The sequence below is a fragment of the Gymnogyps californianus genome, chromosome 5 (assembly GCF_018139145.2).
Source record: "Gymnogyps californianus isolate 813 chromosome 5, ASM1813914v2, whole genome shotgun sequence".
Lineage (NCBI taxonomy): Eukaryota > Metazoa > Chordata > Aves > Accipitriformes > Cathartidae > Gymnogyps > Gymnogyps californianus.
The window spans coordinates 1,210,980-1,237,923 of NC_059475.1; the positions used below are offsets into that span (position 1 = coordinate 1,210,980).

At 45.5% G+C, this 26,944-nt stretch overlaps 1 protein-coding gene across 3 annotated transcripts; it reads right to left on the bottom strand.

The window, feature by feature from the left end:
• Positions 1 to 1,112: 1,112 nt before the first annotated feature.
• DEAF1 (DEAF1 transcription factor) lies at positions 1,113 to 26,254 on the bottom strand. Of its 3 annotated transcripts, none has more exons than XM_050897962.1 (13): positions 26,067 to 26,254; positions 25,844 to 26,012; positions 24,738 to 24,835; positions 24,205 to 24,334; positions 23,200 to 23,346; positions 22,229 to 22,368; positions 21,426 to 21,491; positions 20,394 to 20,520; positions 18,445 to 18,573; positions 17,532 to 17,660; positions 12,723 to 12,973; positions 3,408 to 3,497; positions 1,113 to 1,808 (listed from the first exon to the last, which is right to left on the bottom strand). In XM_050897962.1, exons 1-13 carry the CDS (start codon positions 26,136 to 26,138, stop codon positions 1,704 to 1,706), a joined length of 1,653 nt encoding a protein of 550 aa, XP_050753919.1. In that variant the 5' UTR covers positions 26,139 to 26,254; the 3' UTR covers positions 1,113 to 1,703. The 3 variants fall into 3 exon arrangements, with proteins under 3 accessions (XP_050753919.1, XP_050753917.1, XP_050753918.1); XM_050897960.1 differs by adding an exon at positions 5,321 to 5,386 and having other exon boundaries at positions 25,844 to 26,254; XM_050897961.1 differs by having other exon boundaries at positions 25,844 to 26,254.
• Positions 26,255 to 26,944: the final 690 nt, after the last annotated feature.

A 26,944-nucleotide genomic window follows, 5' to 3' on the forward strand; every position in this document is an offset into this window, starting at 1 on the left:
GACGCCAGTTCCTCACCCTCGAAGGGCTGGTGCTGCCTGCCTTGCCCACTAAGCTCTGCGTTAGGAAGAAGAACTTTTCCAGTAAACAGCCAGAACGCAACATCTGTCAACCGCCACCAACCCGTGCTGGAGATCTGTCACCCGCCCTCCACGGAAAGGTCCTGTCTGCTGCCTCTCAGCAGCCGGTGCTGCAGGCAAACCCTATCGACGGGCACTTCTGAAAAGAGATCTCAGCAGGGCGGCAAATGCTGTAAGAGATGATAAACCAGCTTCCATCTCCTTGTAACACAAGGAGTGTAACGTAACAACACCTTTGAGATTCACAGAGGAAGGAATGGATTTGTCAGAAACTGCTAGCGTAAGCCTTAAGTATTTTCCATCGCGTTTTTCTCTATGATTACTTTCCTGTAACTCTGGATAGAATTTTCTCCTTTTGACAGCATTTATGATGCTGGATTGGGTCACTGTGATTCAGAGGTGACCCCTCTTGGAGCATAAGCTAAACAATAATCCTCCTCACGCACCAATACAAAATCAGAGCGAATAACCAGACAGGACAAGTAACCCCTCACAGTTGCTATGCCCAAGGCTTAAAAAAACCAGACCAACCAGAGGTGTGCACGTCTACCGAGACTCCTCCAGCCTGGGGCATTAATCTTCAAACACAAATAAAGGCGCCTGATTGGCCTACATTACATTATTAAAGTACATTAATAATTAAATGATTTTGTTGCCACGAACGAAGCAAATAACTTCCTAACGCTCACCACTTCTTTAATTAGTAGCTACTAAAAGGCAATGACAGGACAGCACTCTATTAATATGCTCTCACTTCGGGTTTGATCAGATCTGATTTTGGCCAGATGGACGCTACGAGCTACAGCCGAGGCACGCCACGGGGCGAGACGGCGCTCCCCTGCTGAACAAACACGGCCCAGCCGGCCGCCTACGGAGACGGAGAGTAAAGACGCGCGCGTGTAACCGCAGCTGCGTTGTAGCTGCACCAACTCCCGACAGCCACGCTGCAGCCGCTTGCTGCATTTATCCGTACGTTAAAGCGCTGCCGTGGGAATTAAACAGTGCCGCCGGGCACGCTCATGCTTTCACCGCATTTTATTTAACAACATGTTATTTTTCACTTATATTCAAGTGCAGAAGCTCCAATGTGTTCCAAATTTGCCCAGCACAGAGGGAACACAGGGAAAAAAAAAGTCCTTCTGATGGCAAACTAAGAACTTGTACTGACTTTTTCAAGGCAATTAAATAAACCAAATGAAGGTTCGTTTCTTTTTTCAAACAAGAGGTAGGGAGGCACAGGGAGAAGGAAACACTGGCAAATCTCATGGCAGCACCTGCTTTAGATCCATCTCAAGAGAGATGATGAGATTGCTGTAATCCACATGGTGGAGGTTCCAGTCTGGCAAAGTCAAAGCTTCCTGAAGCCAAAGGTGGCTCCCAGCTGCTAGGCTGCAGTTAGGTGGGGTTTGTTTTTTCCAGATGAGGTTTTCACAGTCTCTGTATTATTCAAAGTTTTGGAAGAGGATCGGGAGTAGGCAAATGCTGTCACAGTATCAAAAAGTCTTTCAAAAATGAGTTTGCTAGTGAGAAGAGCATGGTTTGTAAAGGACAGACCGTTCGCGTCGGGTTGCCGATCCAGCCGGCCGCACCACGTCGTTCATGAACGGTTAAAGAGGTAGGTGTGCTCAGACGGTGACTTTCTCCATTACGCTGTCCGTGACGTGCACCTCGTCGGCTTGCACCGTCACTGTGGCTGACTGGCCGCAGATATGCTGGTGGTCCTTCCAGTCCTGCGAGGGAAGAGCAGACGGAAAGGCCGTGAAGAGAAAGGGTGCTTGGAAAGCACGCAGCCCGCAGCAGCACACTGGGCCCCAAGAGAAGCCCCATCTGAGAAGCGCTTTCCCCAGCACAGACGGGCTACAGCAGGTCTCTACTGCTCGGCCAAACAAGACCAACGACGGACAGGAAAGGAACCACACACTGGGTCAATATTAGAGGCAGACACAAACAAAGCAGAATGCTGGCTTCTCAACCCAAAAACCAATCCAGGACACCCAGGTCAGTTAGGTCGTGGAAAAATTACTAAAACAGAGTCAGAACCTTGACTTAAACGCTCTCCTGAAAGACCGCTCACTACAAGCTAGCACTCCTGAAGGACAGCGCCATACAAGGGGTGTGGAACACAAGGAATACAATTCCTGCCAAGACTGACTGACCGTAACTCCTAGTCTGAACTAACAAAATACTCCTCTAGCTTGCTCAACCCAGAGGTCGCACATCACGGCTCACAAATACAGGGGGAATCTCAAGGAATCAGTTACTGACAAGCACTTCAAACGCTCCCACCCTATTACAGGGCAGAGCACCAGCTACAGGCATGGGCAGATGTCCCCTTGGAAGCGACAAGCTGTCCAGGAGGGGGACAAAAGGTGACTACTCGGTGCCATTTCCCACTGCACGTTGTACTGAGGACAACATGGTGTTGCTGTCCGTGAGATGCCTGGGGAGGCAGCAGGTAGACTCTGTATGTTTTCTGCAAGCAGTGTTTGTTCCTTCTTCGGATTTTTAATCTTTCTGCTGTGCAGACAGGGAACATGGCCACCACTACACTTTGTTACAGGCAAAAGAAAACAGTCAGAATTCTTCAGCTACTCCGTACGCCCGGCCTCAGTTGATTCAGACTGAACTTGGGACAGCCCGCAGAACTGTAACCCTGGCTAAACTAAATTATCCTTTCCTCTAAAGCAGGGCGCCAAGGGTCTTTGTAAGGAACCTGTGCGAAACATGAAGCACCGTACTTCCTCCACCGTACTTCCTCATACCTCTTTCCACCTCCCATGTTCAAAATCTTACAGTTTGTCCCACTGTATCATCTGTAGCATCACAAACAACGTAAAGAATAAGAGAACCGTCCCCTCAGTGACACAGCCGGAGCACAGGTACTGAGGAGTGCTCAGCTTACCAGGAAGCAGCAGGGAAGGGTTGTAAAAGTGCTCCCGGCTAAATGGTCCCCGCAGCTCACACAACGAGGTGTCCACGCCCTCACCTCTGGTGTTACTCTGATTTTTAGATCACCTTTGAGAAGGTGTGTGTGAATCTTGGGACCTTCCCTACCCATTCGATTCGGACCCTGACCCTGACCCGCAGACCTGCCCCATCACTACAGTCTTCCTCGGAGATCCAACGGGCAGGGTGGGTTCGGGACGCTGAGGCTGCCGACCCGCGCAAGGCTGGCGCTCTGGCTGCCTGTGTGACACGGCACGTTCTGCCGCCCGTTCCTCTCGCCATGCTTACGCCCATCAGGTAGCAGGCAGAGCCGTGAGGCTCTCCCCAGGGTCCCACAGCCCCCTCCAGACAGCTGAATCTGCAACTCGCAAACAAGCTTATACCTTCCGCTGGCAGAAAGTGGAGCAGTAGTTGACTTTATGGCATCCCGTGCACTCGTTCGTTGCCTCACGACCGCAGTTGACACAGGACTGCTGTGAAAATGGATGGCAAAGTGACCACGTCAGAGATCACAACAACAGGGAGATCACCAAAGCGTAATACAGGTGCTGTAATGTGACGTAATGCAGGAGCAGTGGTAAAGCCCCTGTTTCCCAATATATCCTCAACACACAAACACAAAACAGGCCCAGTGACTTCTGGACATGCTTTCAGGGACCCGCTCTCCTCGCCATGTTATCAGGAATCACTTTGGAAAATGAAACGCATCTCTGTTTTCCTTTCGGGTGGGCAAGAAGCCCTTCAAAACCGTGGGTGAGACACTGAGTGGTCATGGAAATCTGTCCCCAATACCACAGAGACGCCTCCCTCCACGTAGGTCATGTATCTCATCAACCACAGCCAGGTTACTGCGGGCTTCAGCAGGAGTCAGTCCTAACCAAGGGCAGGTGTATTCCAAACAAAACAGCAGTGTACAGGCTATGCACAGGCTATCGATACCCAAGCTCTGAGTTCATCTCAAATTTAAAGTTTTAAAGGCAGATTTGGTCGGTGGTTTTGTTTGGTTTATAATCCTGCGTATATCTGAGAGAGGGTCTGAGAAAGGACAACAAGAGTAGGCATAAGGATGGGACCCTTCAGTTTAATCTTTCCCTGTTTTTTGAGAGGAAAAAGGGATCTGCTCCTATGGGCTGGGCAGGCTGGCTCCTGTGCCAGTCGGCAGCACGACTACATAAGCAGTGTCCTAACAGGGAAACAGAAGACAGAAGAGTAAAATTAAGAAGGCTGTAACAGGAGCAAGGACTTAAACCTAGAAGTAAGGCAAGATAGGATACATGGATGAAAAATCACACCTGGTTTTTAAAGGATGTTTTTGTGTCTATCGCTTTAATCTTTTATCAGTGACATCAATTAACATAACCTGTATATTTAGGTGGAAATATCATTGAACTACCACAAAAATAAGCACTTCACAGAGAATTCTGTTTCCAACTCATTAAATTACTGACAAATCATTAGCACGTCAGAGCAGCAGTGTGAGGCCGTGACAGGAAGCATTTCTCAGCTGTGAAAGTATCGCAGGCATCTTTAGTTCCACCAGCTCCTTCTCTCTTTTGAGCACAACCAACCTAACAATCAGCACCCTGATTAACACTGAGTTCATCGCACCATCTGCTCGCATCTTACCAACGTACCTACAATTAACAGTTGGTGTGACTGAACTATATTTGTATTCCTGATGTACAGCCAGGGATTCAGGCCACCAAAAAGGGACTGAAAGCTGCTCTTCGGGACTTGCAAAGCCTGCCCCGAAGGGAAACCTGATTGAGGCTGTTCATAACCTGTACAGTATTGGAAAATGCTGAAAATACACAGTGTGTGCACTCGTACCTGGAGATCTTAGAAAGACTACTGAGTAACACATACAGCTGTAAGGGCTTAAATCATGGGTCCTGAGCTAACTCAACTCATACTCCCATTCCGAAAGCCAGAGGGAACCATGCAGTTTTGAGAACGAGCTCACAGCACAAAAAGGAAGAGAGTTTCCTTCCTATCACACCTCAGTGACAGCCATCCATTAGAGCTGCAATACCATTACTCAGAGGTGAGTGAGATTGATTAACCTGGCCAGATGACAATAAAGGATTGTGAAAACCTGGAGGCCTTGGGAAAGGGGACACGCTCTGCTCAAACAGAGCGTTAGTCCTGCTAGGGAAAGCTCAGATCTCTGCCAGAAGGCAAGGCCAGATACAGAATACATGACTTCTGTAGCAATGATAAAAAACTCTGCATCTTTAAACGGAACAAGACAGAGAACAAAAGGCTCTTTATAAAATAGGAGACATCCCCAGCTTACCTTGATGATGATTTCTGTTTTCCCATCCACATCTTCGGTCTGTTGAAATAACTGGTTCTGATATTGCTGCAAGGAAAAAGACACCAGACTTGTCATTTCACAGCCAGAGTATGACCTGAGGGGTTGAAGAGGGTGCTCTGCACGGAGGGTCCTGACACTGAGCTTGCTTCTGGCAAGCCCAAAACTGCACTTGAAGAGGAACCTCACTCTGCCCTTACAAGAGAGGGACACTATGCCCTTATGTGGAGACAGATGAAGAAGTCTGTGAGAAAACGGCCTAAGGCGACAAACTGCCAGTTAAGTACCGCGTTTACTCAACCCCCCCTCTCCCCACTCCATCCAGCCCAGCACTCCTTCTGCAAACAGGTGGCTTAGTTGCCACAGGGGAACTGCACCCCCCCACCAGAACCCGAGAAGTTAGCAAAGGAAACATGAGGAAAATGCCAAGGTAACAGGGCCAAGTGTCATCTTCTTGGGCCGAATTTTGGGTCAAGTCCAGTGATCCTAATCCCCTAACAGGCAAAAGGAGTCTGGGGGAATGGCACAGCCCAACAGAATGGATTAGGAAAAAAAAAAAAATCCGACAAAATTAACACACACCCAAGACTTTAGAAACAGCATCAACCGTAACCATTATTCTTCCTTTTAACAGAAGCATAAAAGGGCTTTCAAACAGTTTTTGAATTAAGCAGTCCTCCGGAGGTGACTTCTAAAGCACACTTCAGTGTGTTGCAGATTTACTTCAAACCAGTTCAAGTCCAACCAGGTGCTGCTCCACCTATTGCCTTGCCAGGCTCGGCAGCCAACGCTGCTCAGAGACAGGATTCCTAAACCAAAGGAATTCAAAACCGATCCCGATTTGATTATGTGCTAACCTCGATTGAAATTTATTTGAAACAGTTAAAAAGTACGAAAAAAGCTGAACCCCCACCTTCACGCAAAGCAGGTTTATCCAGGAATGAGTACGACCCAACATATAAGGAGATTAAAGGCTTAATTTACAAGTGTCTCTGTGACCTGACATCACAGTATTTATTCTCCTGTGAAATCACAACCTTCAAAACCTTTATATTACCATGACACAAATTCAAATTAAAAAACTCTAGGGAGACAGAGGAGGCAGCAGGGAAACCTCTTGCTGTAGACTGCAAGGGGTGTGATTGGGTTCTGCTGTTATTTGACAAATAGGCAAGACCAGACTAATTAGCGAGACAGGACACATGCACAGCATCCCCAGTGCTTCCAGTACTGCGTAGGCAAAGTGTGCATCACGTGTATGGAAATTTCAACTACTATTTTGAAAACCAAAATTATGTCCAAATCAAAAGTATTCTTGTGAAGACAGGGAATACACTGGCAAGCTTGAGATGTGGCCTCTGGCCTACGAATCAATGCTGTTGTGTCTCAGGAAGAAAATGACCTTGATTCTTGAGAGAATCATTAACGTCAGTGAGCACCGGCTGCGGAGAAGCTGGGACTCAACGCCTGGTGCCGCAGCCTCTGCCCTCTGTCACCCTGCACACAGGCAGAGAAGCGGGCTGGCAGGAAACTGCAGATTCTTCAGGAAAGGTTAAAACGAGCTTTCCACTGTTAAGTGAAAGACAGATGACCCATGTTAAGAGTATTGGCCTAGGAAAACTGCATAATGTTCCTAAACTTCTTTTTAGTGAAGAAAGTGGAAATACAGATGCCAAAGCATGCGGTGAGCTGGCATTTCAACCCAGCTTGAAAACCTCTGCACACATAATCCCAGCTAGTACCGTCCCCTCTGCAACAGCCCGTGCAGAGACAGTGCCTGGCCTGAACATGCTGAATTCCAGTTCTGAGAAAGTGCCGCAGCTCCAGAATTAAAACCCTTCCCACCACCAGACTCCACTTCATCCTCTCCAAGTGTGGCTAATCCTGTTTCCCGGGGAGATTGCCAATGAGAAAGACATCAAGAGGAAGTCCAGCCACCACTGTCCTTGTCTGAGCCACAGCAGCGCCTGCACCTCTGCTCTCGGCCCCCAAAACCTGCTGATGGAAACCACACATTTAACCCCCTTCTGTCTCCTTTTTATCTATCCCCATAGCGAGTCCTCTGGTTCTGCACAGCCCATGGTGTGAAGAATTCAAGCCATGCAGAAACTATGGAGAAGGAAAAGGTGTGATGAGATGATCAAGCCAGACACATCCAGATCTCTCACAAAAACAGCTCCAGAAAACCGATAAACTCCAATTCTCAACTGTTTTCACTGCTACTTTGGAGTACACAAGCCATTATTTGCTTCCTAGAGGTACATTTCTTAAATGCCCGACCCTTTTTAGGTTAATTTCATACTCTCTAGCCCTGAATTGTTTTAATCTTTCTAAAAAAGAATTCAGATGGTCCAGCTGTTAGCTGATTTAATCTTCCACCTTGTTTTCAAATGGGCTGGGCTCCAAAGGCATCACTGCATTACACAAAGAGGGCTATTTCAATTAAAACACTTGTCAGATTTTGACACCAATTCTTTTAAATTTATACAGAAAAACTGTTTAACACATTTCCTGAATATCTTTATTATCTTCCAGCAATATCTTCTGGCACAGAATTTGGTGAGTTCACGTATTCTCCCCCTCCTGAAGTTTATCTGATATAAACGTTGGCTTAAGGCACACTCAAAAAAATTACACTGCCAAAGCACACAGACCTCTGGGTAAAGCACTGTCTTTAATCCATTCCTGTTGGGCCAGTCCTGCAAATTGTCAAATCCCTCTTGCAAGAGACACTGAGCCTTTGTTGCCCCACTCACTCTCTTCCTAAATGTTTTTCCCTAAATCAAAAAATGCAGTAAACCCAACATTCAGATAGTAACCAAAGGATCAGATACAGTCACAAGCTAATCAATAACGATAGTAGAGAACTTTTTCTTAACAGCTGCATGAAGTTCTGACAGAGCAATTGTATTTAATGAATCCCATGCAAAATGCTGCCATTCAGAAAAAGCTTACAAATATTTTGACATTTTCATTTTTTGCAATAAGCATGACGCATTTTAGAAGTGAATGTAAACCCTGAGCTGCAGGGTTTATGGTTTGCTTTTCTTTCAGAACATCGTTCCCCAAGACTTCTAAGTAACTTAAATGTAACTTATATTTGGTGCTTGCCAATATAAAGCCGTGCGCAGGCTGAGCACCAGCTGCGTATGCGCCTGTTGTTTACACACGGAAAGCACACGGCTTATGGCCATCATCGTTTCTTGAACACTCAGCTTCATGTTTGGAACTAACTCTGTGAGGGCTCTGCTTATTAATTAAGGAGTTCTCATCATCAACGAGCACCTGAGATACTGCAGACAGCATACACAACAGGAAAGGTATTTTTAACCACTTTCTTAGACTCTAGAACAATTTTGTTGCAAAAGAGATATTTTCATAAACGCTGGAATTGTAGATTTTGGGTTTACAAATTGCCCTTATTTCTAGGACTTATAAGGTTAACGCTTTTTTACACAGCCTTTTACCCAGAGATCCTACCAGTTTGCAAACTGGCATGCAAGCCCTCTGTGAAGGAAGTGTTATCCTTATTTTAAAGAGCAGGCTCTGAGGCCCAGAGAGGCCAAGGACCTACCCAGGGGCATCTAAATAACTTGTGGCAAAGATGGAAACAAAATTTGGAAGAGATCCTCAGTCTTGAAATTTGCCCAGCAAACCATGATCCTTAAACAAATTTACAGAAATTAAAAAGGACAAAGATAGCAACAGCGTGCATGCGAGCACTTCCAAATTACAAAATTACGTGCAAGAAAAACTCTGTTGGTGAAGGCTCCAGCACTTGGAATCTGACCTATAGTTTCTTCAGAACAGCTAAGGACGTCACCAGACCCTGACACAGGGCATCACACGGCTGTAACCATACTAGTAGGGAGCAGAGTGAAAAAAACCCTCATGTCAGACATGAGAGAAGAGTGGAAGTGTATTTTTTCATATTTTCTCTAATTGCCTATGAAGACAGGCATTTATATTCCACTACTGTACAGCCTGACGCCTAAACGCTCAGCACTTCCCAATTCAGCCCCCCTGTTGCTTTTGAGGACTCGGTATCTAGGCATCGTCATGTGTTTGGAACTGCAATTAGGGATCCAATCCTCCTGCAAAATTCAGATTAGACATGCCATCTTAAGGAAGAAACGTGACTGTAGATGCTTCTAATTTATGCTGCACTTACAATTTTTCATGGTTTTCCCTTGCTACATTTAGCAGATCCCCTTCCTGCCACAGTTCCTCTCTGATGTTGGCATTTCCACCTTCAAAACGATATAAACGAGGGGAATAATGTATTCCTAAGACTCCTTTGAATAGTGTTAGATAATATCATTAGCAAGCGTGACCAGAATGGCACAGTGACGTCCGCTCTTTGACTTCACAGATAAGAACATAAGCTTACAGGCACCACAAACACCTCCCCTGCTCAAAGAAAACTCAGAGCAAAAGCCTGCCTTTCACAGTTCAGAGCTCTGCAAGTCCCACAAGCACTTACCACTGCTCAGTACAGAGTACAACTTCTGGTATTTAAAGCCAAGCCAACCAAACTGCTGCTATATGGGAGCAGACTGGCTCATGTGTGATATTTAATGAACTCCAAAGCTCATTAAATAATAAGTATTATAAGTGAAACACAATACAGTAAATGATTTGCAATATACAACAAAGCATATAAGCTGTGATTAAAAATTCTTAATGCTTAATTTATTGCTCTCTAGGAAGACTGAAACAAAACTAGCACACAAGTAAGGTTTCCTATGTGTTTGCTGTTCTTGCCACTTTTCTACCCTGCTTAAACTTGGGGCCACTTCAGACTTCCTCTGAAGGGCAGGTAAAGACAGTGCTGTCCCAAGCGCTCTGTCTCGCTCTTCTGTCGGAAGGCAGAGGCCATCTCCTTCTTTCGCAGGGATGACAGAGGGATGTGGTCAGGGATACGAACAGTTACAAGATGAAAAGTGCTTGAACTCAACATCCTCAAGAGCTGGGACACTGAACTGGGGGAATAGCTCTGCACCGCTGTGAAAACTAAAGATACATATTACTTACAGTCATGGCAATGAAGTTTGTGTATCCAGTTGGGAACGAGCCTGCTCCTAACAGATTTCTTTAATCCTGCTATGTATTAAGTCACTCTTCCAGGAAGAGCTGAGTCTACAGCTCTATTATTTAATCTGCTGTACAGCCTTTGCTCTGCAGCTCTGATACAATGACACAATCTTTCACTTCTAAATACCTAGGAACAAACTGCTGCACAGAAATCCTGCAAACTGGTGGCTCTCCTACAGAGAAGCATCCACACTGCTGCGCTCACCATCTCCGCTCGTGCTAACGGAGGAGGTGGCGAGAAGGTTTCCTCCATTTGTTAGCCCTTGGAAGTTCTGTCAGTGTAACAAACACAAAGTAGTGATGAAGCACCTATTTCCTTTGTATTAAATTGGTCCAGCAAAAAACAACCACCAAGGTAGGAAGAGACCTCTTTCTCCCTCTTGTATACCTTAACTGTCAAAAAAAGCAGTTTGACCACACACGTACTCAGGGTGGGAAAGAGACTTGTGTTACAAATCAGGGAAATATTCATGAAATCAGAAAAGCACCTTTGACCAACACAAAAGCAGACAGCCAATTATTTGACATTTATTGTAATTACTTCTAATGCCAGCCCTGTACCCAGAAACCCAGAGTTTTTTTCCAAAAATGGAATTCACTGGAAGGAATTCAGAAATAGCTATCTGCAGTATCATCCAGATAGTTCCAGAAGCTAGCACACAGCAGCAAGCTTGAGAATTGTTATTTGGATATTAAACAATAGCACCATGAGCAAGGGTTTTTATCAAAATACAAAACTGTTGACGTACCCATTACACAATAAGAATCATAAGACACACGAGTTGCATAACTGGGGATTCAATAGTTACTGGGAAAGGGACTTCCTCTGGAAACAAACACGTGCTCATCCTTGCCTTGTAAAGTCAGCACTTTAATCAATACACAGGAGTGATTTTAACTCCCATTCCCGGGACAAGAAGAAGCTAGAATTACACTGAAGTGAGCTGGATGTGGATCAGAGGGTGAGGGAAATGGACTCTGAACAACCATTCCAGAAACCACTGTAAGGATAAACAGAAGGGAAGACAGCACATAAACTGGAAAAAGAGCAGAGAGCGAAGTTAAACAAGGTCAGATGTTCATCTCTAAACTGTGTCAAAGCTTCCAATTTTTCGGTATCCCACGCTCTACAGAGCTTTTTAGCAGCAGATGGCCCAAACCTGGACAGCAGCACGAATACCCCTTCTGCCCAGGCGGAAGGCAGGGAAGAATTAGACTCTCAACGTATCACACACCTGCACATCAAGGATGCAGCGTACAGAAGAGTTTAGCAGAGACAACGTGGCAAAGAATATCAAAGACGCTGCAAGGACTGTCATAGGGGTTCTCAGTTCTCAGCAAAGTCTTCCCACACACATTTCTTCAAGGTCTCTTGCTGCACACTCGTGCCTATGAATTCAGTGGAAAGCTGACGTTAGCAATAACGCCAATGGCAACAGCAGATAGTGTGGTGTACAGGAAGGGAGTTCATCAGCTACTGACAATGACACCAGTTTCACACAACATTGCCCCCCACCTCTCTCCCTCAAGTCCACACCAGCAGCTGTGGATCTGGGGGAGAAGGGGAACACATTCAGCAGTGCATGGAGCCAGATTCAGGGTGCATGCATGAGCTGGTGTTAAGAAGAATCCAGGGTCCCTACCATGCACCAATTAAAGAGAAGAAAAGCAGGGAGAACAGGGCAGTCCTTGTAGATAATCCCTTACAGAGGAGAGAAAGGCGACTGGGTACAAGCCAATACTCCTGTAATGCCAGCCAGCCTTGCAGTCTTACCACAGGACTCATGCGAGATCAGCTTTGCTCAGCAAGACACCTCTAAATTTTACTGCTTATCTTCCCCATAAACTCTACAGCTTGCTGTTCTTTTTATCCCTCTGCCTCTTCAGGCCATCGAAAGCCTCTTTGATAGCCCCGCTCACTTGACATAAAGAAAGCAGCCACTGCACAGCTGAACACTCGCCATCTTTCCTATACCAGGATTCAGTGCCCACGTCTCATAAATTTAAGGATGGCTGATGGGAGAGCTCAGCACTCGTAACACCAAACAGTTTGTATTCCTAGCCTGCTACCCACAGCTCTTGGAATCCCAGAGCACTCTATTCCTTTCCCCATGATACGAATCACTCAGAAAGATTTCTCTTGGTAATACTGCTCTCAAGACATTGAGAAACAATTTCTAAGGGCTACCACTGTTCCAGCCAGTGACAACCAGTGAGGTACTACTCTGTTCATCACTCAGCCAAAAAGATGCCCTTGGCTGAGTCTTCTCACCTCCTCTGCTATAATTACCTCTTTCCTCTCCACATCAGCTTGAATTTTTGCTTGCGTGACAGCGGCCTCGCGGAAGGAGGAGCTGGCCTGTTTGGCCTGTTCAATGAGAGTCTTCAGCTGCTGGGCGGTGTTGAGCAATGAATTGACCATCTCTTCCAAGTACAGCCAGCTCCGCTGCTCCGTCACTTCCAGCCCGTTCACCACCGAAGGGGATATGGCTTTGGTGGGGGTTGTGGGGGGCACCGCCAGGGCAGGGAGTGAGGTTAGCACTGAATATAAAGAAAGAAAAATTAAATATATTAGGGCATTTCATTTCCATATACTGGGGGGGGGGGGGTTGTAGGTTTTTTTGGTTGTTGTGTTGTTTGGTTGCCTTTTTTTTAAAAATACGGTCTGCAAAAATTTCCAATCCGGCTAAGTTTTTGCTACACAGACCTACCTTCTGTGACCCACAGTGCACAGAATGGGTCAGTGCAGAAGAAGCCCTTGGGGCACTCTCAAATCCATAGGACAGAAGAATATGTACTCCTGACCCTACTGTTTACTCTGGGAAGGAATTAACACTTCCTAGCACTGCTGCAGAGAAGCATAATTAAGCAGTGAAAGCATTCCCAGGGACTCCTCCGGCACTATCATCACAATGTTCCACTTAATGTTTCCCTTAACTATCACTAAGGAAGGTTATAACAAGTCATTCAGTGACCCAATACTTCTCTGAAATATCCTGATGTCACTATACGGATGTCAATTCTCGGGTTGCAAAACTACAAAAAATAGGCACCGATCCACACCACACTCCCCTATACTTCCTGAATTCTGATTTTAACCATAACCCTGGCCCAAGACTGGAATAAAACCAAGACAATTATCATCACCTCAGAATTACATGTATTACAAACATGCACTTTCCAAAACCACCAGTTGGGAAACCCTTTAAAAAACCCCTCAATAATTGTAATTTCTTTGGACCCCTTCATCCTGGATCCTACCCATAAAACAAACTATGGCCATAAAAATACACATACCACACTGGAACACCCAAAATTTTAAAAAGGTATTCACAGCTATATGTACCTGTTTCAAATATCCTGGATATTCTGAACAGCAATGCTCATTGCAGCTCTGGAACCTCTCCTTGCCAAATCTCAAAGGTGAGAGTGAATGTATACAGTCCACATGGAAGTTTTAGCTTCAGACACTAACACCTCCTGACATTTGCTTTACATTGACTGTGGACAGTTTTCAAGAAAGAAATTTCTTGTCTATGGCCCTTTCCTCCAGAATCCTAACTAAAACTCTTCACTCTTGTATAAACTAGAATACTACAGGTATGAAACAAAATACAAAAGCACGGAAGCCCAGCAACACTTCTAAATGTACTCCAAGAAGAAAAAAAACCCCACCAATTATTGAGGTGCTGCAGCCTTTACTTTTTCATATCCTAACCATAACCTTAACAGTAACTGCAGTTTGTAGGAAGCCACCAGAACGAAGCTAAACTCCTGTCCTGGTAATCTAATCACACTTTCCTTGAACTTACCTCCAACCCCCTCAATTATCGGGGCTCTGCAGTCCCCTCTTTCCCAAAGCCTGTGTTAGAAAATTAAAGTCCTAGAAAACCAACGTCTGTCTTAGCCTTACCTTTGCAAATGTTTCAAAAAACCAGCAGTTACTGTGTCACTAAAACATCTACTTTTCACACCGCTAGGCTTGCAGATACACTGGGAGACCACAGTATGAGGAAATTAAATCTAGATCCAGGAACCCAACGATACACAGTGTAACCTCACCTCAGGCAACATTTCCAGGAATAAATGTTATCTGGCTTTACTGGCCTTACTTTTCCAAAATTTAACTCTAACTCTAGAGATAAATAGTCGCCATCTGCCATAAAATTAAGTCCAAGACATTCACATCTGCCAACAGCTGACCTCGAAATTCCTCACTAAATTGTTTACTAGAAAAAAGAGGGCACCACCGACTTTGGGGCTGTGCAGTCTTATTACCCCAAAATCTACTAATAGTCTATTTCAGGATTTTTCCTCACATCTTTAGGTAGGAGTTTCAGAACGACTCAGCACACAGAAAAAGCAGTAAGTACTGCATGCTGAGAAACCACATTCCTTCCTGGATAGTTCTGCATTGTCAAGGGAAGAGCTGTTAGTATGCCAGGCTCCAAAAGCCAGTTAGCTTCCTTGATTTTTAAATAGTGACACATTCATATAATAAACACAGGACCATTCCAACTGATGGATGCTATGGCTCTCAGAGAAGCGTTGAACACAGGCAGGAATATAACTTCAGAAGGAAGGGCTGAGCCATTTCAATCCTGTCTCGCATCCCGCCAGTGTTTGCTTTCCTTTTAGAAGCATTACTCCTGACACCTCTAGCGCCTTTGCCAGGCAGCTTGTCCTCCAGCTCCTGCACTGCTGATGCTACCGAAGATAATGCACTGACACTGTCCTTCAGCGTCTGCAGCATCACAAGGGAGTGCCCTGCAGACAGCTGCCACTGCTGGGTGCTGACCGTTGTTTTCATGAAAATGGACCATTACTGGAGCCAGATTCTTTTCCTTGAAACCAGAGTTAAGAAATTTCCTAAGCAGGAAGTTCTTGAACAAAACTTAGAGGCTGAAGTGTCTGAAAGGCACTTTATTCTCATTTACTTTATTATCAGTCTCCCAGCGCAATCCGTTTTGGATGTCATTGCAGATACTGGCACGCTGGTCTGTCTAAGGTGGCTCCAAAAAGAAAGGCAGAAACAAGCCTCAAACCTCTCTCACTGAAGGATGGGGACACAGAATAGCAAACTGCAAAGCCTAGTTAAAAACATAAAACAGTAGACCCCCCCCCATTCAGGAAAAAATCTTGACTACACTTCAAATGGTACTTAAAATTCAACTGTAAATACTGTCCTGAAAAAAATCAGCTGTAAATACTGTCCTGAACAGCAACAGGCCAGCACACCTTCCTGTACCAGGCTGCAATTCCAGCAGTTTCACAGTGAACCTCTCCTTAGTAAAGCATCTGTAGACAAACAAGACTTCTTGCAAGACTGCATTGAACACTGAATATCTTCCAAGACAGCCACTAATTTAAGTGTATTAACACTTTAACCCTTTTCAGGTCCTATCTGGTAGTTTTTCATGCAAGCAGCAAAAGCTGAAAGAATCCAGCACAGATTTGGAGAGAGAGAACAAGTCTCAAAATCCACAGTACTGCAGGTCACTGTGTGTTAGATGTGCGACCTTTTCTGACTGACAGCATTGCAAGTTCACCATACAGATAAATTGACATTTTATGCTCAATAGCCCTTAATTAAATAGTAATTTCAATCAATTTGCACATGACTGGCATGGAACTATTTGCACTCAGATACGAGTAAGAGATAAACCGGTCTTTTATCAGTAGCTGTTTTCAGAAGAGCCTCGCCCACTGCTCCATTTCCAGCACAATATTTATCCCAGCACAGCATTTGATAACTTATCTAACGGGAATTACTTCCGATTCCTCATTTTGGCATAGATATATCAGTCAAGAGAAAGATTTCACTGGTGGAAAAAAAAAAAAAATCAATGTTTAATTAGTAACATCAAGCTCTGACTAAGACTTAAAACCAACAACAAGATTTCATTCTGGACAGAGCAGGAATGCACTGTGCTGCTCCAAATAAGTAAATAAAAGGTCGTACAGAGGGGAGAACACAGGCTTTGAAAAGAAAGACTTCAGACTGCACAAAGGAATCCTACATGTTTAGATGATCTTTTCTTGATGTCTGAGAGAACAGTAACGGATCAAAACCTGCCTTACAGCTCCTCTGTGTCAGCGAGATCAGTAAGTATCGGAGTAACTTCACAGAATCATAGAAATTGGAGAAGTAAAAGGCCTATAAATCGCCTAATCCATCAGCCAGCCAGTGGCAGACTATTCCCTGCTGTATCTCTTGTCCAGGCTCAATAAAAAACACATAAAGCAAGAACAACACTCCAAGTTCACAATTCCAGTTTCTTCAACACTTCCAGTTTCTATCAGTACAGGCAACACTCAAATAGCACTGTAGTTCACTTAATTTATCAGTCAGCTCTACAAATGACATTAAGTTGACGTAATATAATTACATTTGAAGAGATATTTGATATAAGTTGACGTAATATAATTACATTTGAAGAGATACTTGATAATCAGTTTAACCCGTCCTATCAAACATTAAAGGGCTGATTTGCATTCGTCATTTTTCATACCATCTTTTCTTTTTTTACTCCAGAGTCTATTTGACCACAGCAGGGCAGGCTCTCACTGCGCTTGTTAACCAGCACCTATCATTCCAGCGCAAACGTCAGTGTTAAGGGATGGAAAACTGACGTTGGATGCGAAAGCAGCACACCAAACCTGCCCAAAACTGCAGTATCAGTGGATTCATAAAGAGATGTGGGAATTTTTAGAAAAGCTTCTGTGACATAATTTTAAAAGGGATGGTCTCCTCAGATCAAAAACTAAAGAAATGTGTAGCCACAGTGCCCAAGTGGTGACAAAAGCCTTGAAGCAAAAGCCTTAGGAAAGGCAGGGGACTGCAAGACGATTTAGGAAGCAGGATCACAACAGCCTCCTCTGGTAGAAACCAACAAAACAAAGTTCTCAATAACGGAGTGAAGAACTTTCCACAGAGTGGAAAATCTGCTTGTCCACATCTTAATAACTGCAAAACCCATAAGCAAAACAGAGCAAAGTTTATTTTTCTGCCTCAATCTTTACCTTTGCTGAGAAAGAAGGTTAGAGAGTAAATTCAAGCACTGCTAACTGTGTCTCACCTTACGGACGTAAAACATACCAATTTTGGGATGAGATGTTGGCAGTGCAGCTTCAGGAAAAGGTGAAATCTGACAGTTGTCCTGGTAACTTGGATAGTGAGGTTCTGGGTGATTGACCCGGCAAGGCTGCTGGACATTGGTATCTTGAACTGCAGAAGAACAACGGCATTATGAATCACTGTATAACACAGCTGTCAGGCATTTCTTATGCTTCTTTCACCCATATTTTTTTTACATTTTATACAAGTTCCTACACTCTATGATAATTCCAGGGGTTGCAAATGAGAAACAGTAGCATGATCTTACATAGTCAGCAAGCAAGGCAACCTTGTAGTGATTTCATCTCTCTCTGTTTTCACTTTCAAAGGCAAAGGTTACTGCTGGCTTCCCTCCCACACACCTATATATTTACAATAATCACAGGACTCCAAACTGTGGTTCTCAGAGCAGGATAGTTCCCTCAGCAGAGCTCACAACCCCGTGTATGAATCAAACTGAAAGAACTGAAATATATGTCATGCATTTATATTTTGTTTGATTTATTCTGGCATTTTTCAGCATTTATTCAGCATTTTTCACTTAGTTTCAACACTCAGCTAGTTTTCTTTTTTTTTTTGGTAGTATTTTAGGACAAAGGAGGAGTGAAAAAAATTACAGAGATGACCATAAAACCCTAGAAATCAGCAGAGGTGTACATTAGCAGCTGCAACATCTGGACGAAACTTCTAACTTCTTTTGTGCAACTGGTAAGATTTCAAGCTGCTGAAATCATTTCAAAGGAAGGACAGAGGGTTACGTATAGTCTCTCTGTAAGCTCTTGAGAAATAAATCCTTCATGCAGCATTCAAAATGCTTCTTCCTATAGCAATGGGCATCCAAACCTTTTTTTCTCCTTCTCACAGATGTCTAGCAGACATACATCTGAACTCTTACCAGCAGCTCCAGTGAAAACATCACCCTGGGACGGACTTTCCGAGATAATTGCTGTGGCTTCCACTGTCGATGCACGGTCAAATGTCAGAGCACCGGAGGTAGTGATCTGTCCAGAAGGAGTCACGGTGACTGGAAATATTAGAAGTACTTTCATAATTAACACTCAGCGTGGAGGTTGTTTAGCTGTTGATATCCCTGTTCTGAATCATCCAAAGTCAGAGAGCTCACAGGTCAGTAAATGGCCTGTGATAACCCAAGTTTGAATCACACGTATGACCAATACAATTGGAAATGGGAATAAAAGCCCCATTTGGCTTCTGAAGGCACTGCTGGCCTCCTGCAGGCCTCTCTTTATTCTCTGGGTGTATGAGGCCAGAATGTTCACTTACAACATAATGCCTCCCAAATCACCACCTTTTCAATTATTATATGAGCAATAACTTAACACCTACCATAAAGGTTCAGTGGGGCCACAAAAGCCATCAGTTTCTGGCTGATCCTGATTTATTACAACTTTAGCAAGAGTGGTTCTTACTACTTAAGTCGACATAAAGAACCTGTGGATGACAACTAATTCTATGACAGTTTGGTTAGCTGGACAATTTTAGCTGTCTGTCTACACAGAGTGATATAATATGCTTGGCCAATGCAAGGAACAAGTCATAAAATCCTTTTGGATGAATATACCTGAGTGGCTCCAAAATGTTTAAAACCCTTTTTAAACAGGATTAATTAATCTGGCACCATTACTTGGCAATGGGCTGATTCTGTGGCACACCGCTCAGCCAGAAGGATCTTTTCACAAACAATAGTTCAGTTTTAAGACATTGAGGCTACAGATTCATGCCTGGTGAAATATGTGGCTACCACCAAAACAAGCAGTCCTCCTCTCTCCCAATGCCAGCATGAGCAAACGTGCAACCTCACAGCACCTCACATTAACAAACCAATGCAGATTAAACCTCTTTGGGGGATAAAAAAAAACCCCAAATTCTACAGAATCCTTGCATATTTCTCTTCCTCCTGCTGCTGGTAATCTAATCTTATTTTTGGCTGTTCTTTTTTGGATTTCTGTTGCTTCCTCTTCAATTCACTTTGTAATGTTACCATCCAGATGATACTAGTGTGATGAGAGCAGGAGGACACATGAATGAGACTGGAAATGTGTGAGCTGGATGAGCTTGTAAATTAATTTCTGTTCTCACACAGATGGTCTGACGATCAAAAACAGTAAGTAACAAAGCATGTCCTGAATGTTAGAGAGGAATCTGCAGATGAAAGCGTCACCGTCTGCCTCTTTCATTAACGACTTTCAGGCTGTGGATTTCATTCCAGCTGCTTAGAGCCTACTTTTCTACGTATTTCAAGAAATAGCACAAATCTTACTGCATAGCCCCCACCAGCTTCTGAAGGACAAAAACCAAGCTCAGGGGATGGAATGGGGATTTCCGACAGAGCGGAGAAGGGCCAGCCTTCCCCTCAACCTAATTTCAACAGGAGGAAATTTCTCAGTTGTCATTTGTGAAAAACTACCTGAAACCCACTATGGATCAAGGCCAGGACTCCACAACTCCCCCCGCAGTGCCAGGCTGAGAGAGGGGGCAGCGGGGGGAAATGTAATCCAGACCTCTCTCAGAACAAAATATGACGCCTACTGCTCACTGCAAAAGGATGTTAAGATGCTTAAAACCAAGTCTCCTGGAGGTCTAGAGCTGCACTTTTTCCTACTCGACTTGCAGTCCCAATGTGGCAACACTGTGCTAGTTTCCACAAAACAGGAAGTGAAATCAGCTAAAGACACTGAGCCAATAAAACTATCCAATGAAAAGGAAGTGGCAAAAAATAAGACATTTTTCTCAGTTGACTAGTTCCAAGGGGCCGCTGATAGACACAGATAGTGTGGCAATTCTTCATCAAAAAAGGGAAGCAATTTTTACCAAAGAACCTACATGTAGTAGCAGCTGTGGCAGGAAGCAGAGTGATGTTTTTGGGGCAATCCTTCTTCACCGGAGTTGCAGGCATTTCATTTTCTTTTTTCCGCCTTTTATATGGTACAAAGAGTCGTACAGGGCCACTCTGGGAAAAACAAAAAAAAAAAAAAAAAGAAAAAAAAGGCATTAGCTGAGGCACCTCTTCGGGGACTTTGGGTTTACTTCTCATCTCTTCAGATGCAGCTAAGGTCAAGCAGCACGTATTCCCACGGAAGATGTGTGGTTTGCAACAATTGACCAAAAAACTTCTACTTCTCCAAACCAAAAGAACTTTGTGAAAAGTTACGCTCAGCTCCCTCCAGCTGCAGAGGCACAGATTCAGCCTCTTCCCACTATTATTTAAAGAGCAGAACTGGGCAAATAATTGACTGCTGGCCAAGGTGGTGGAAGAAAAGAGAACAAGAGTGAGGAGAAGACAGGAAGCAGTTAGTTTCAGGTCTAGGAAACAAGCAAATCATCCAGTTCATAGCAGAAAAGACATGCAAAACACTACTTCAAGTCAAGCTAAAGACTTCTGCTTTCAGGACTTTAACCTCATTTTTGAAACAAACAAACAACCAACAAACCAAACCCCAAACCAACCAACCAACCAAAAATCCCAAGCAGTTTAATATGAAAATATGGATCCAACACAGAGTATTACATTACTTCCTTATAAAAACATTTTTTCTAGCTCAAAAAATTGTGAAATTTGAGTCAAAAATCACAAATAGCTTTGACATCTCCAAAACGCATTTTACATAAATACATTACTTAGAAAAGAAACAAAAGAAGAAAAAAATCATTAACTATCACCCAGTTTTACTGAGGCTGCTATGCAATAGTGCTAGCAGTTCCTTATCTCCTTTCTTTATGAAGCATGGACAAAGCATGCTGCAACCACAGTACTCGTGAACATTTCTAGGACACTCATGACCTGCTCGCAAATGGCTGTGGCAGCTTGACCGATTAATTGTTTTTAAACTAATGGATATAAAACCTACAACTCACCAGAGTCATGTCATCGCAGCAGGCAGCACAAGTACAAGAGGCAGCATGAGGATTTAAAATCCCATCCTGAAATTAGAAGATTACTACTTCAGCATTGGTCACCAAAACCACCGAGAGCACGACTGTATTCTGCTAAAAGACTGAGACAGCTCCCAGAGAGACGTACCCATTCCCTCCTAGGGACCCTACGCAATAACAGAGAGGCCAGCTCCCCTACGTCATGGTGATGAGGTGAGCGGATAGGAGCAGAGTGAAGGAAGAACAAACAATTTTCAAATCAAAAGGCAAGGATATGTCAATCTGAGACTTTATAAAGTTTCTGCCCAAGCAGAAATCAACTGTCAACCTAATGGCAATGCCAAATTCTCCATGAGACTCCCGGACACTGCAGGAAATAAAGGACCCAAAGCAATACCCAATAAATGGTGCAAGTGAAGAATATGTTTGTCAGGCAAACAGAATTAAGCAGATCAGGTTATTGGATTACAGTATCATGGGTGAGAGCTCACTTCTCAATTTCTGCGATACAGCTCAAGGCTGGACTTCATCCTGCATAAAGTGTAACCCCTTTTCAAGTACAAGCAAGATTTGTATTGCGCTATTCGAAAACGCATCTAGAAAAATTCCTCTCATATCCCTGATTCTCAACCAAATCAAAATGTTGCTTCCGAGTTGCCCCACGGCACCGTCACACGTAACTCTGCAGAGGCAACGCACACGGCTTGGACTGCAGCGCTGGGCAGACTCTGCCCAGACTCCACCTGCCCGTTCCAGCAGAAAGGAGGAAGCAAACTTAACCTTACGTGAATAAGGCACTGCAGTGGCCTCCCAGCATAGCGGATGCTCCTCTTCCAGTCTTTGCTGCTGGCTCGTCCCGCCATAGCTTCAAATTCAGTGGGGCTGTACCAGTTGTCTCCTTGCTTAATGCACCTACCACGGCCTCCTGAAATAAAATAGAAGAAAGATATTGTTAGTAAACGTTAAGAATCATTTTCCCACTTTCCTAAAGAAGTAAATACTGAAATTGCTGGACAAAATAGCAGTTAATCTATAGCAATCACCAAATATGCCCATCTGCTACTTCTCATCACTCTAGGATAACCATGCCCATTTATTATCTTGGCTGTGCCAATGACTGTGCATGTTTAGAGAGCTCCAACTTTGGGCCTCACCAATGCATCAAAAGGCTAGAAAAAATTACTCATCCACAAGAAGGATAAGTTTTTCTTGGATAAACACCATGAATTTAAGCCCTTCCTTAATCTGCACTTAAATTTCTAATCCTTCTGGTCGTGAAGAAAACTGTCTAGCCACGAAGCAAGCACTGTGCTATGCAGTCAGGCTTGCCGACAGACCATTTCTGCTGCTGCTTCTTCAGCTTTCCCACAGAGATAAAAGAGGAGGGGCTAAGGCAGCTAAGGAGTCCCATTAGGAGACAAGCTCTCTATTTTCCCTTCCAGCAGGGATTCTGCAGAGCTTTGTAGAAACATGGGTCTACTTCTGAGACAAAAAGAACATTAGAGGAGTCAACCTATTACCGGGGAGACTCACTGCACAGCAGCCTGTATCTTCACAGATTTAAGAAAGAAGTTAAAAAGCCTCTGAAGAAAGAGCAAAACGGAAGAGAACAATAATATTGAAAGGGACAAGGCTGGCTAGGAAACTGTCTTTTTTTTCCTCACGATCGGCCCTTAAAAGTAGCCTGATTAAAAGAACAGTGCACCAAGTGAAGAAGGAGCCGTCACACTTCCTCACCCAAGGAGGTCGTCGTTACCTGAGCCAAGTCTGTTTTTATACAGAATGCCACTGATATTCCGGCACCTCACCGGGAGCTCGTTCTCATAGACAGACGGGTCCCAGTTATACTTGGTTCCAGTTTTTTCTTGGACGGATGTTAAAGGGGTAGGAGGAGATTGCGGTCCTTTGAAAAAAAGAAAAGAAAGGTGACAGCAACCAAAAAGCACACTGGCTATACCTTCACATGCTCAGCTTGGCTAGGGCAACAGTGTCAAGTGGTTAACTGAAGCAGCTGACACCTCTCCACAGCAACGCGAGTTACATGGTGCACCACAAAAAATTCAGCTTGAACGTTCTGAAAATGACTGAAAATAAAGCAAACTGCATCTTAGGAAACACGCTCTAACAGCGCATTAAACGCTGAGGTTGTAACCTCCAGTGGTGTAAGCAGCTGGCTGGATCTTCGCCTTCCCAGAGGCCGATCCTGTAAGGTGTTTTAGACCGCTGAAGGTTTGCCGTGCCATCCTGTGGGCAGAAAGGAAACTGCCAAGCAGCCATGAACAAAACCTTAGCAATAAAGACACCACCTATTGTGACACTTACATATCAGCAAGTGGCCTGACTGGAGACAAAACTATATTCAAGGACCCTTTAAAAACAACCCACACGCAGAACTAGGAGACTCATATTTTTATTATCGATATTACAATGATCCATCTGCCTTTGGGGGTGGGATGGGTGTAGAAAGGCATGTGACAGCCCAGCAGCAGGGCAAGATTTTTCAAGAAGCTTATTTGCAAGGGTTAGGGCAAAGAGTAAGAAAATGAAATATATTTCTGACAGGAAAAAAACAAAAAAAGTAAGTATTCTTCTACTCCCAAGAAATACAAGAAGTACCATGTGAAGAGGGGACAAACGATGCTTATAAGGCACCTACATAATATTATGCACATAATGTTTTTTAATCCTAGAAACACAATTAAAATGGAGAAAAAGTGACCCCTCCAGGAGAATGACACTTCAAAAACAGATTGCCTTATACCTGGTGTGAGAGGTGCTGATGGCCCCTTCAACCCTGTGGTTTCTACAATGCTGCCGTCTGTGTGAACCACTATGAGAGTGGCTTTTTCAGTATTCAAGCTGTCCCCAATTTGGAGAGCCGTTCTCCCAGACTACAGAAAAAATAAAGAGTTTAAGTTGATAGAGTTAACATACCAATGTATTTTAGTATTCCCCCAAATCTTCTCAAAGGTACTCTAAAACACCACTTGGTATGGCAGTTACTAGGTTAGTTTTTGAGGTTTCAGCCAACTGAATTCAAAGGTTACATGTTCCAGGTCATCAGTTCCATTACAGAATGAGTATATGGGGGTGGAAAGGTAAAAAAACCTCTCCAAGAGATAAAGAAAAAACTGTATGTCCCCCAGCTAATGGCTTTGTGGCTTAAAGCCTGTATACTGCAATGAAAATGTATCTTTGACCTTACTACAGCTTGAACACAAACTGAGCTCTTCATTGACACTACAAAAGTATGTGGGACTTTGCTAAGGCCCTCAAATGAAAGGACAGACTTACCAACACATGTCCTGAAATTGAAGCTGCATTTGCCACAGATGTAGTGAAAACATTGTCTGCGGAGGCACCAACGTTGGCTACTGTCACTGTGGTGACTTCTGAAATGTAAAACAGACATGATGTTAATATTCTGCTGCATCCAGAGAGCCTGATAAACAGCTAAACATAAAAAAAATATGATTGCATTTCCTTCTTCGTATTCAAAATTAATTTTTCATGACACCTTTAAGTTGTTATAAACACAATCATTCTGATTTTTATTAAGCTTCGGGTTGAACATGCTTTAACCTCCTTGAGAGCGTAACAGTAGTTATCAGCACGTGATGAACTAAGGAAAAAATGAATATTGCATCTGTACTAAAAAAAACCCAAATTGTGACGCTTTAAGAGAGGGTTGACTGGCAAACATCAAGATAAAGAGAACGACTGACTCTCCCTCTGCCATATACTAATTTCTAGGGTGCCATTACCTATACACTTGGTCCAGTTAAAAACTGTCCAAACTTACAGCCACGTTTCTATGATGTATAGCGTATTTGACTGCCTAGCTAAAATCAGAGTTTTTTCAGTACCACACATGGGGCAAGAGTGAAAAAACACTGAAGCTCACACGCAATATCCATCCAGGTATGAGGGGCTGTGACATTTTCTGCGTACCACAGCTTGCCTTCAAAATTCTGCATGTTTCAGGGCACTTAGTTAATGGGACACAGGGTCAAAGTAATTTTAGATGCCCAAAGGCAGCTCTTGCTCATTTTACTTTACGTTACGCAGGGTACAAGCGAGGAGCGTGTAATTTTCTAAGTGTGGGAGCGACTCAAGCCTCAGCTCCGACCTGCCCTTTCTTCACTGCACTCCCTGAGGTAAATTACTGCATTCGTACGGCGGACAGGCGGGAGCGGGCCCGGGGGCCAACGGCCGAGGCTGCCGGCTCCAGCCCCGAGCACCAGAGGCGGCTGTGGGTGCCGAGCGGGCCGGGAGCCGTCACCCGTCACTGCGGGGCGGGAGTCCCCGGGCAGAGCGGCCGGGGCGGGAAGGCGCTTGCTGCCTGGGCTGAGGCGACGGGGCTGAGGGGAGCTGCGCATGCGCACTCCGCCCGCCCTGACCTGCGAAGGCGGCGGCGGCCTCGTCGGCGCTCGGCAGGGGCTCGGCTCCCATCTCGATGTGCTCGGCATCTGCCGCCATCACCGTCACCGCCGTCACCTGCGCCGCCGCCTCCTCCTCCTCGGGCTCCGGCTCCGCCTCCGACTCCGAGGCCGCCGCTTGCTGCGGCGACTGCTGCTGCTGCTCGGGTCCTTCCGCGGCCGCCGCAGCCGCCGCAGCAGCCACTGCGGCTGCCGCCGCCACTGCCGCCGCCTCCGCTAAGCCCAGCTGCTTCGCCGCCGAGTCGGCGTCCTCCATCCGAGGCGGCCGGCGGGCGGGGGGAGCCGAGCCCGCCCGAGCGGGCGCCAACGCCCGCCGCTCCCCCCCGAGCGCCGCTGAAGAGGGTCACGCGGGGGGGAGGGGGCCGCGAGGTGTGGGGGGGGGCCCGGTCCTCCGAGGTCACTCGAGCGCTCTTCGGCGGGCGGCCGAGCGGTGCCGAGCTCGCCCGAGCGCTTCCGAACGTGTTGCCCGGGCGGAATCGAGCGCTTCCGAACCGCTTCCGATGGTGCCCGAAGTGTCCCGAGTCTTTCCAGGCCTCGTCCGAAGGCGATCGATGGTTCCCGACGAGCGGCGCCCGCGTTTCCTGCCGGCTGGCCAATCCGAAGGCAGGACGCAGCCGAGCCCGGCCGAGTCCGTAGAAGCGCGGCCCGAAGCGATACCTGACAGATCGGGTGGGGAACCCGAGCCCGCCCGAACAGGGCCGAGTCCCCGAGCGGTCCGGCCCAGAGGGTCGAAGAATCCCGAGCTCGCTCGAGTCTTTTCCGATCTCGCCCGAAGGCGGGTGAGGCGGGCGCGAGGAAAGCCGAGCTGTGCCGAGTCCTCTCCGATCGCGCCCGAATTCCCCTTCGCCGGCCCGAACGGAGACGCCCGAACGGGCAGAGCCCGAATCCGCCCGAAAGCGACCGAACCGGGCCGAGCGCTCCGATCGCACCCGAAGGCGCGGGAGGGGGGGGGGGGGGGGGAAGGGGGAGGCGGGGGGAGGGCAGCGAGCTCCTCCCAGGCGCGCGCGGAGGAACGGTCGCGGCGCACAGGCTGCCGGGACGCTGGAGGACTAGCAGGCGGCA

Excerpts from the sequence above, each read along its gene's own strand:
- DEAF1 (XM_050897960.1), bottom strand. The coding sequence starts at position 26,138 with ATGGAGGACGCCGACTCGGCGGCGAAGCAGCTGGGCTTAGCGGAGGCG. Across the intron at positions 23,347-24,204 it reads ATCAGCACCTCTCACACCAG|GACCGCAATCTCCTCCTACC; the intron begins GTATAAGGCAAT and ends TTTTTTTCAAAG. Across the intron at positions 12,974-17,531 it reads AACATCTCATCCCAAAATTG|TGCTAACCTCACTCCCTGCC; the intron begins GTATGTTTTACG and ends CTTTATATTCAG.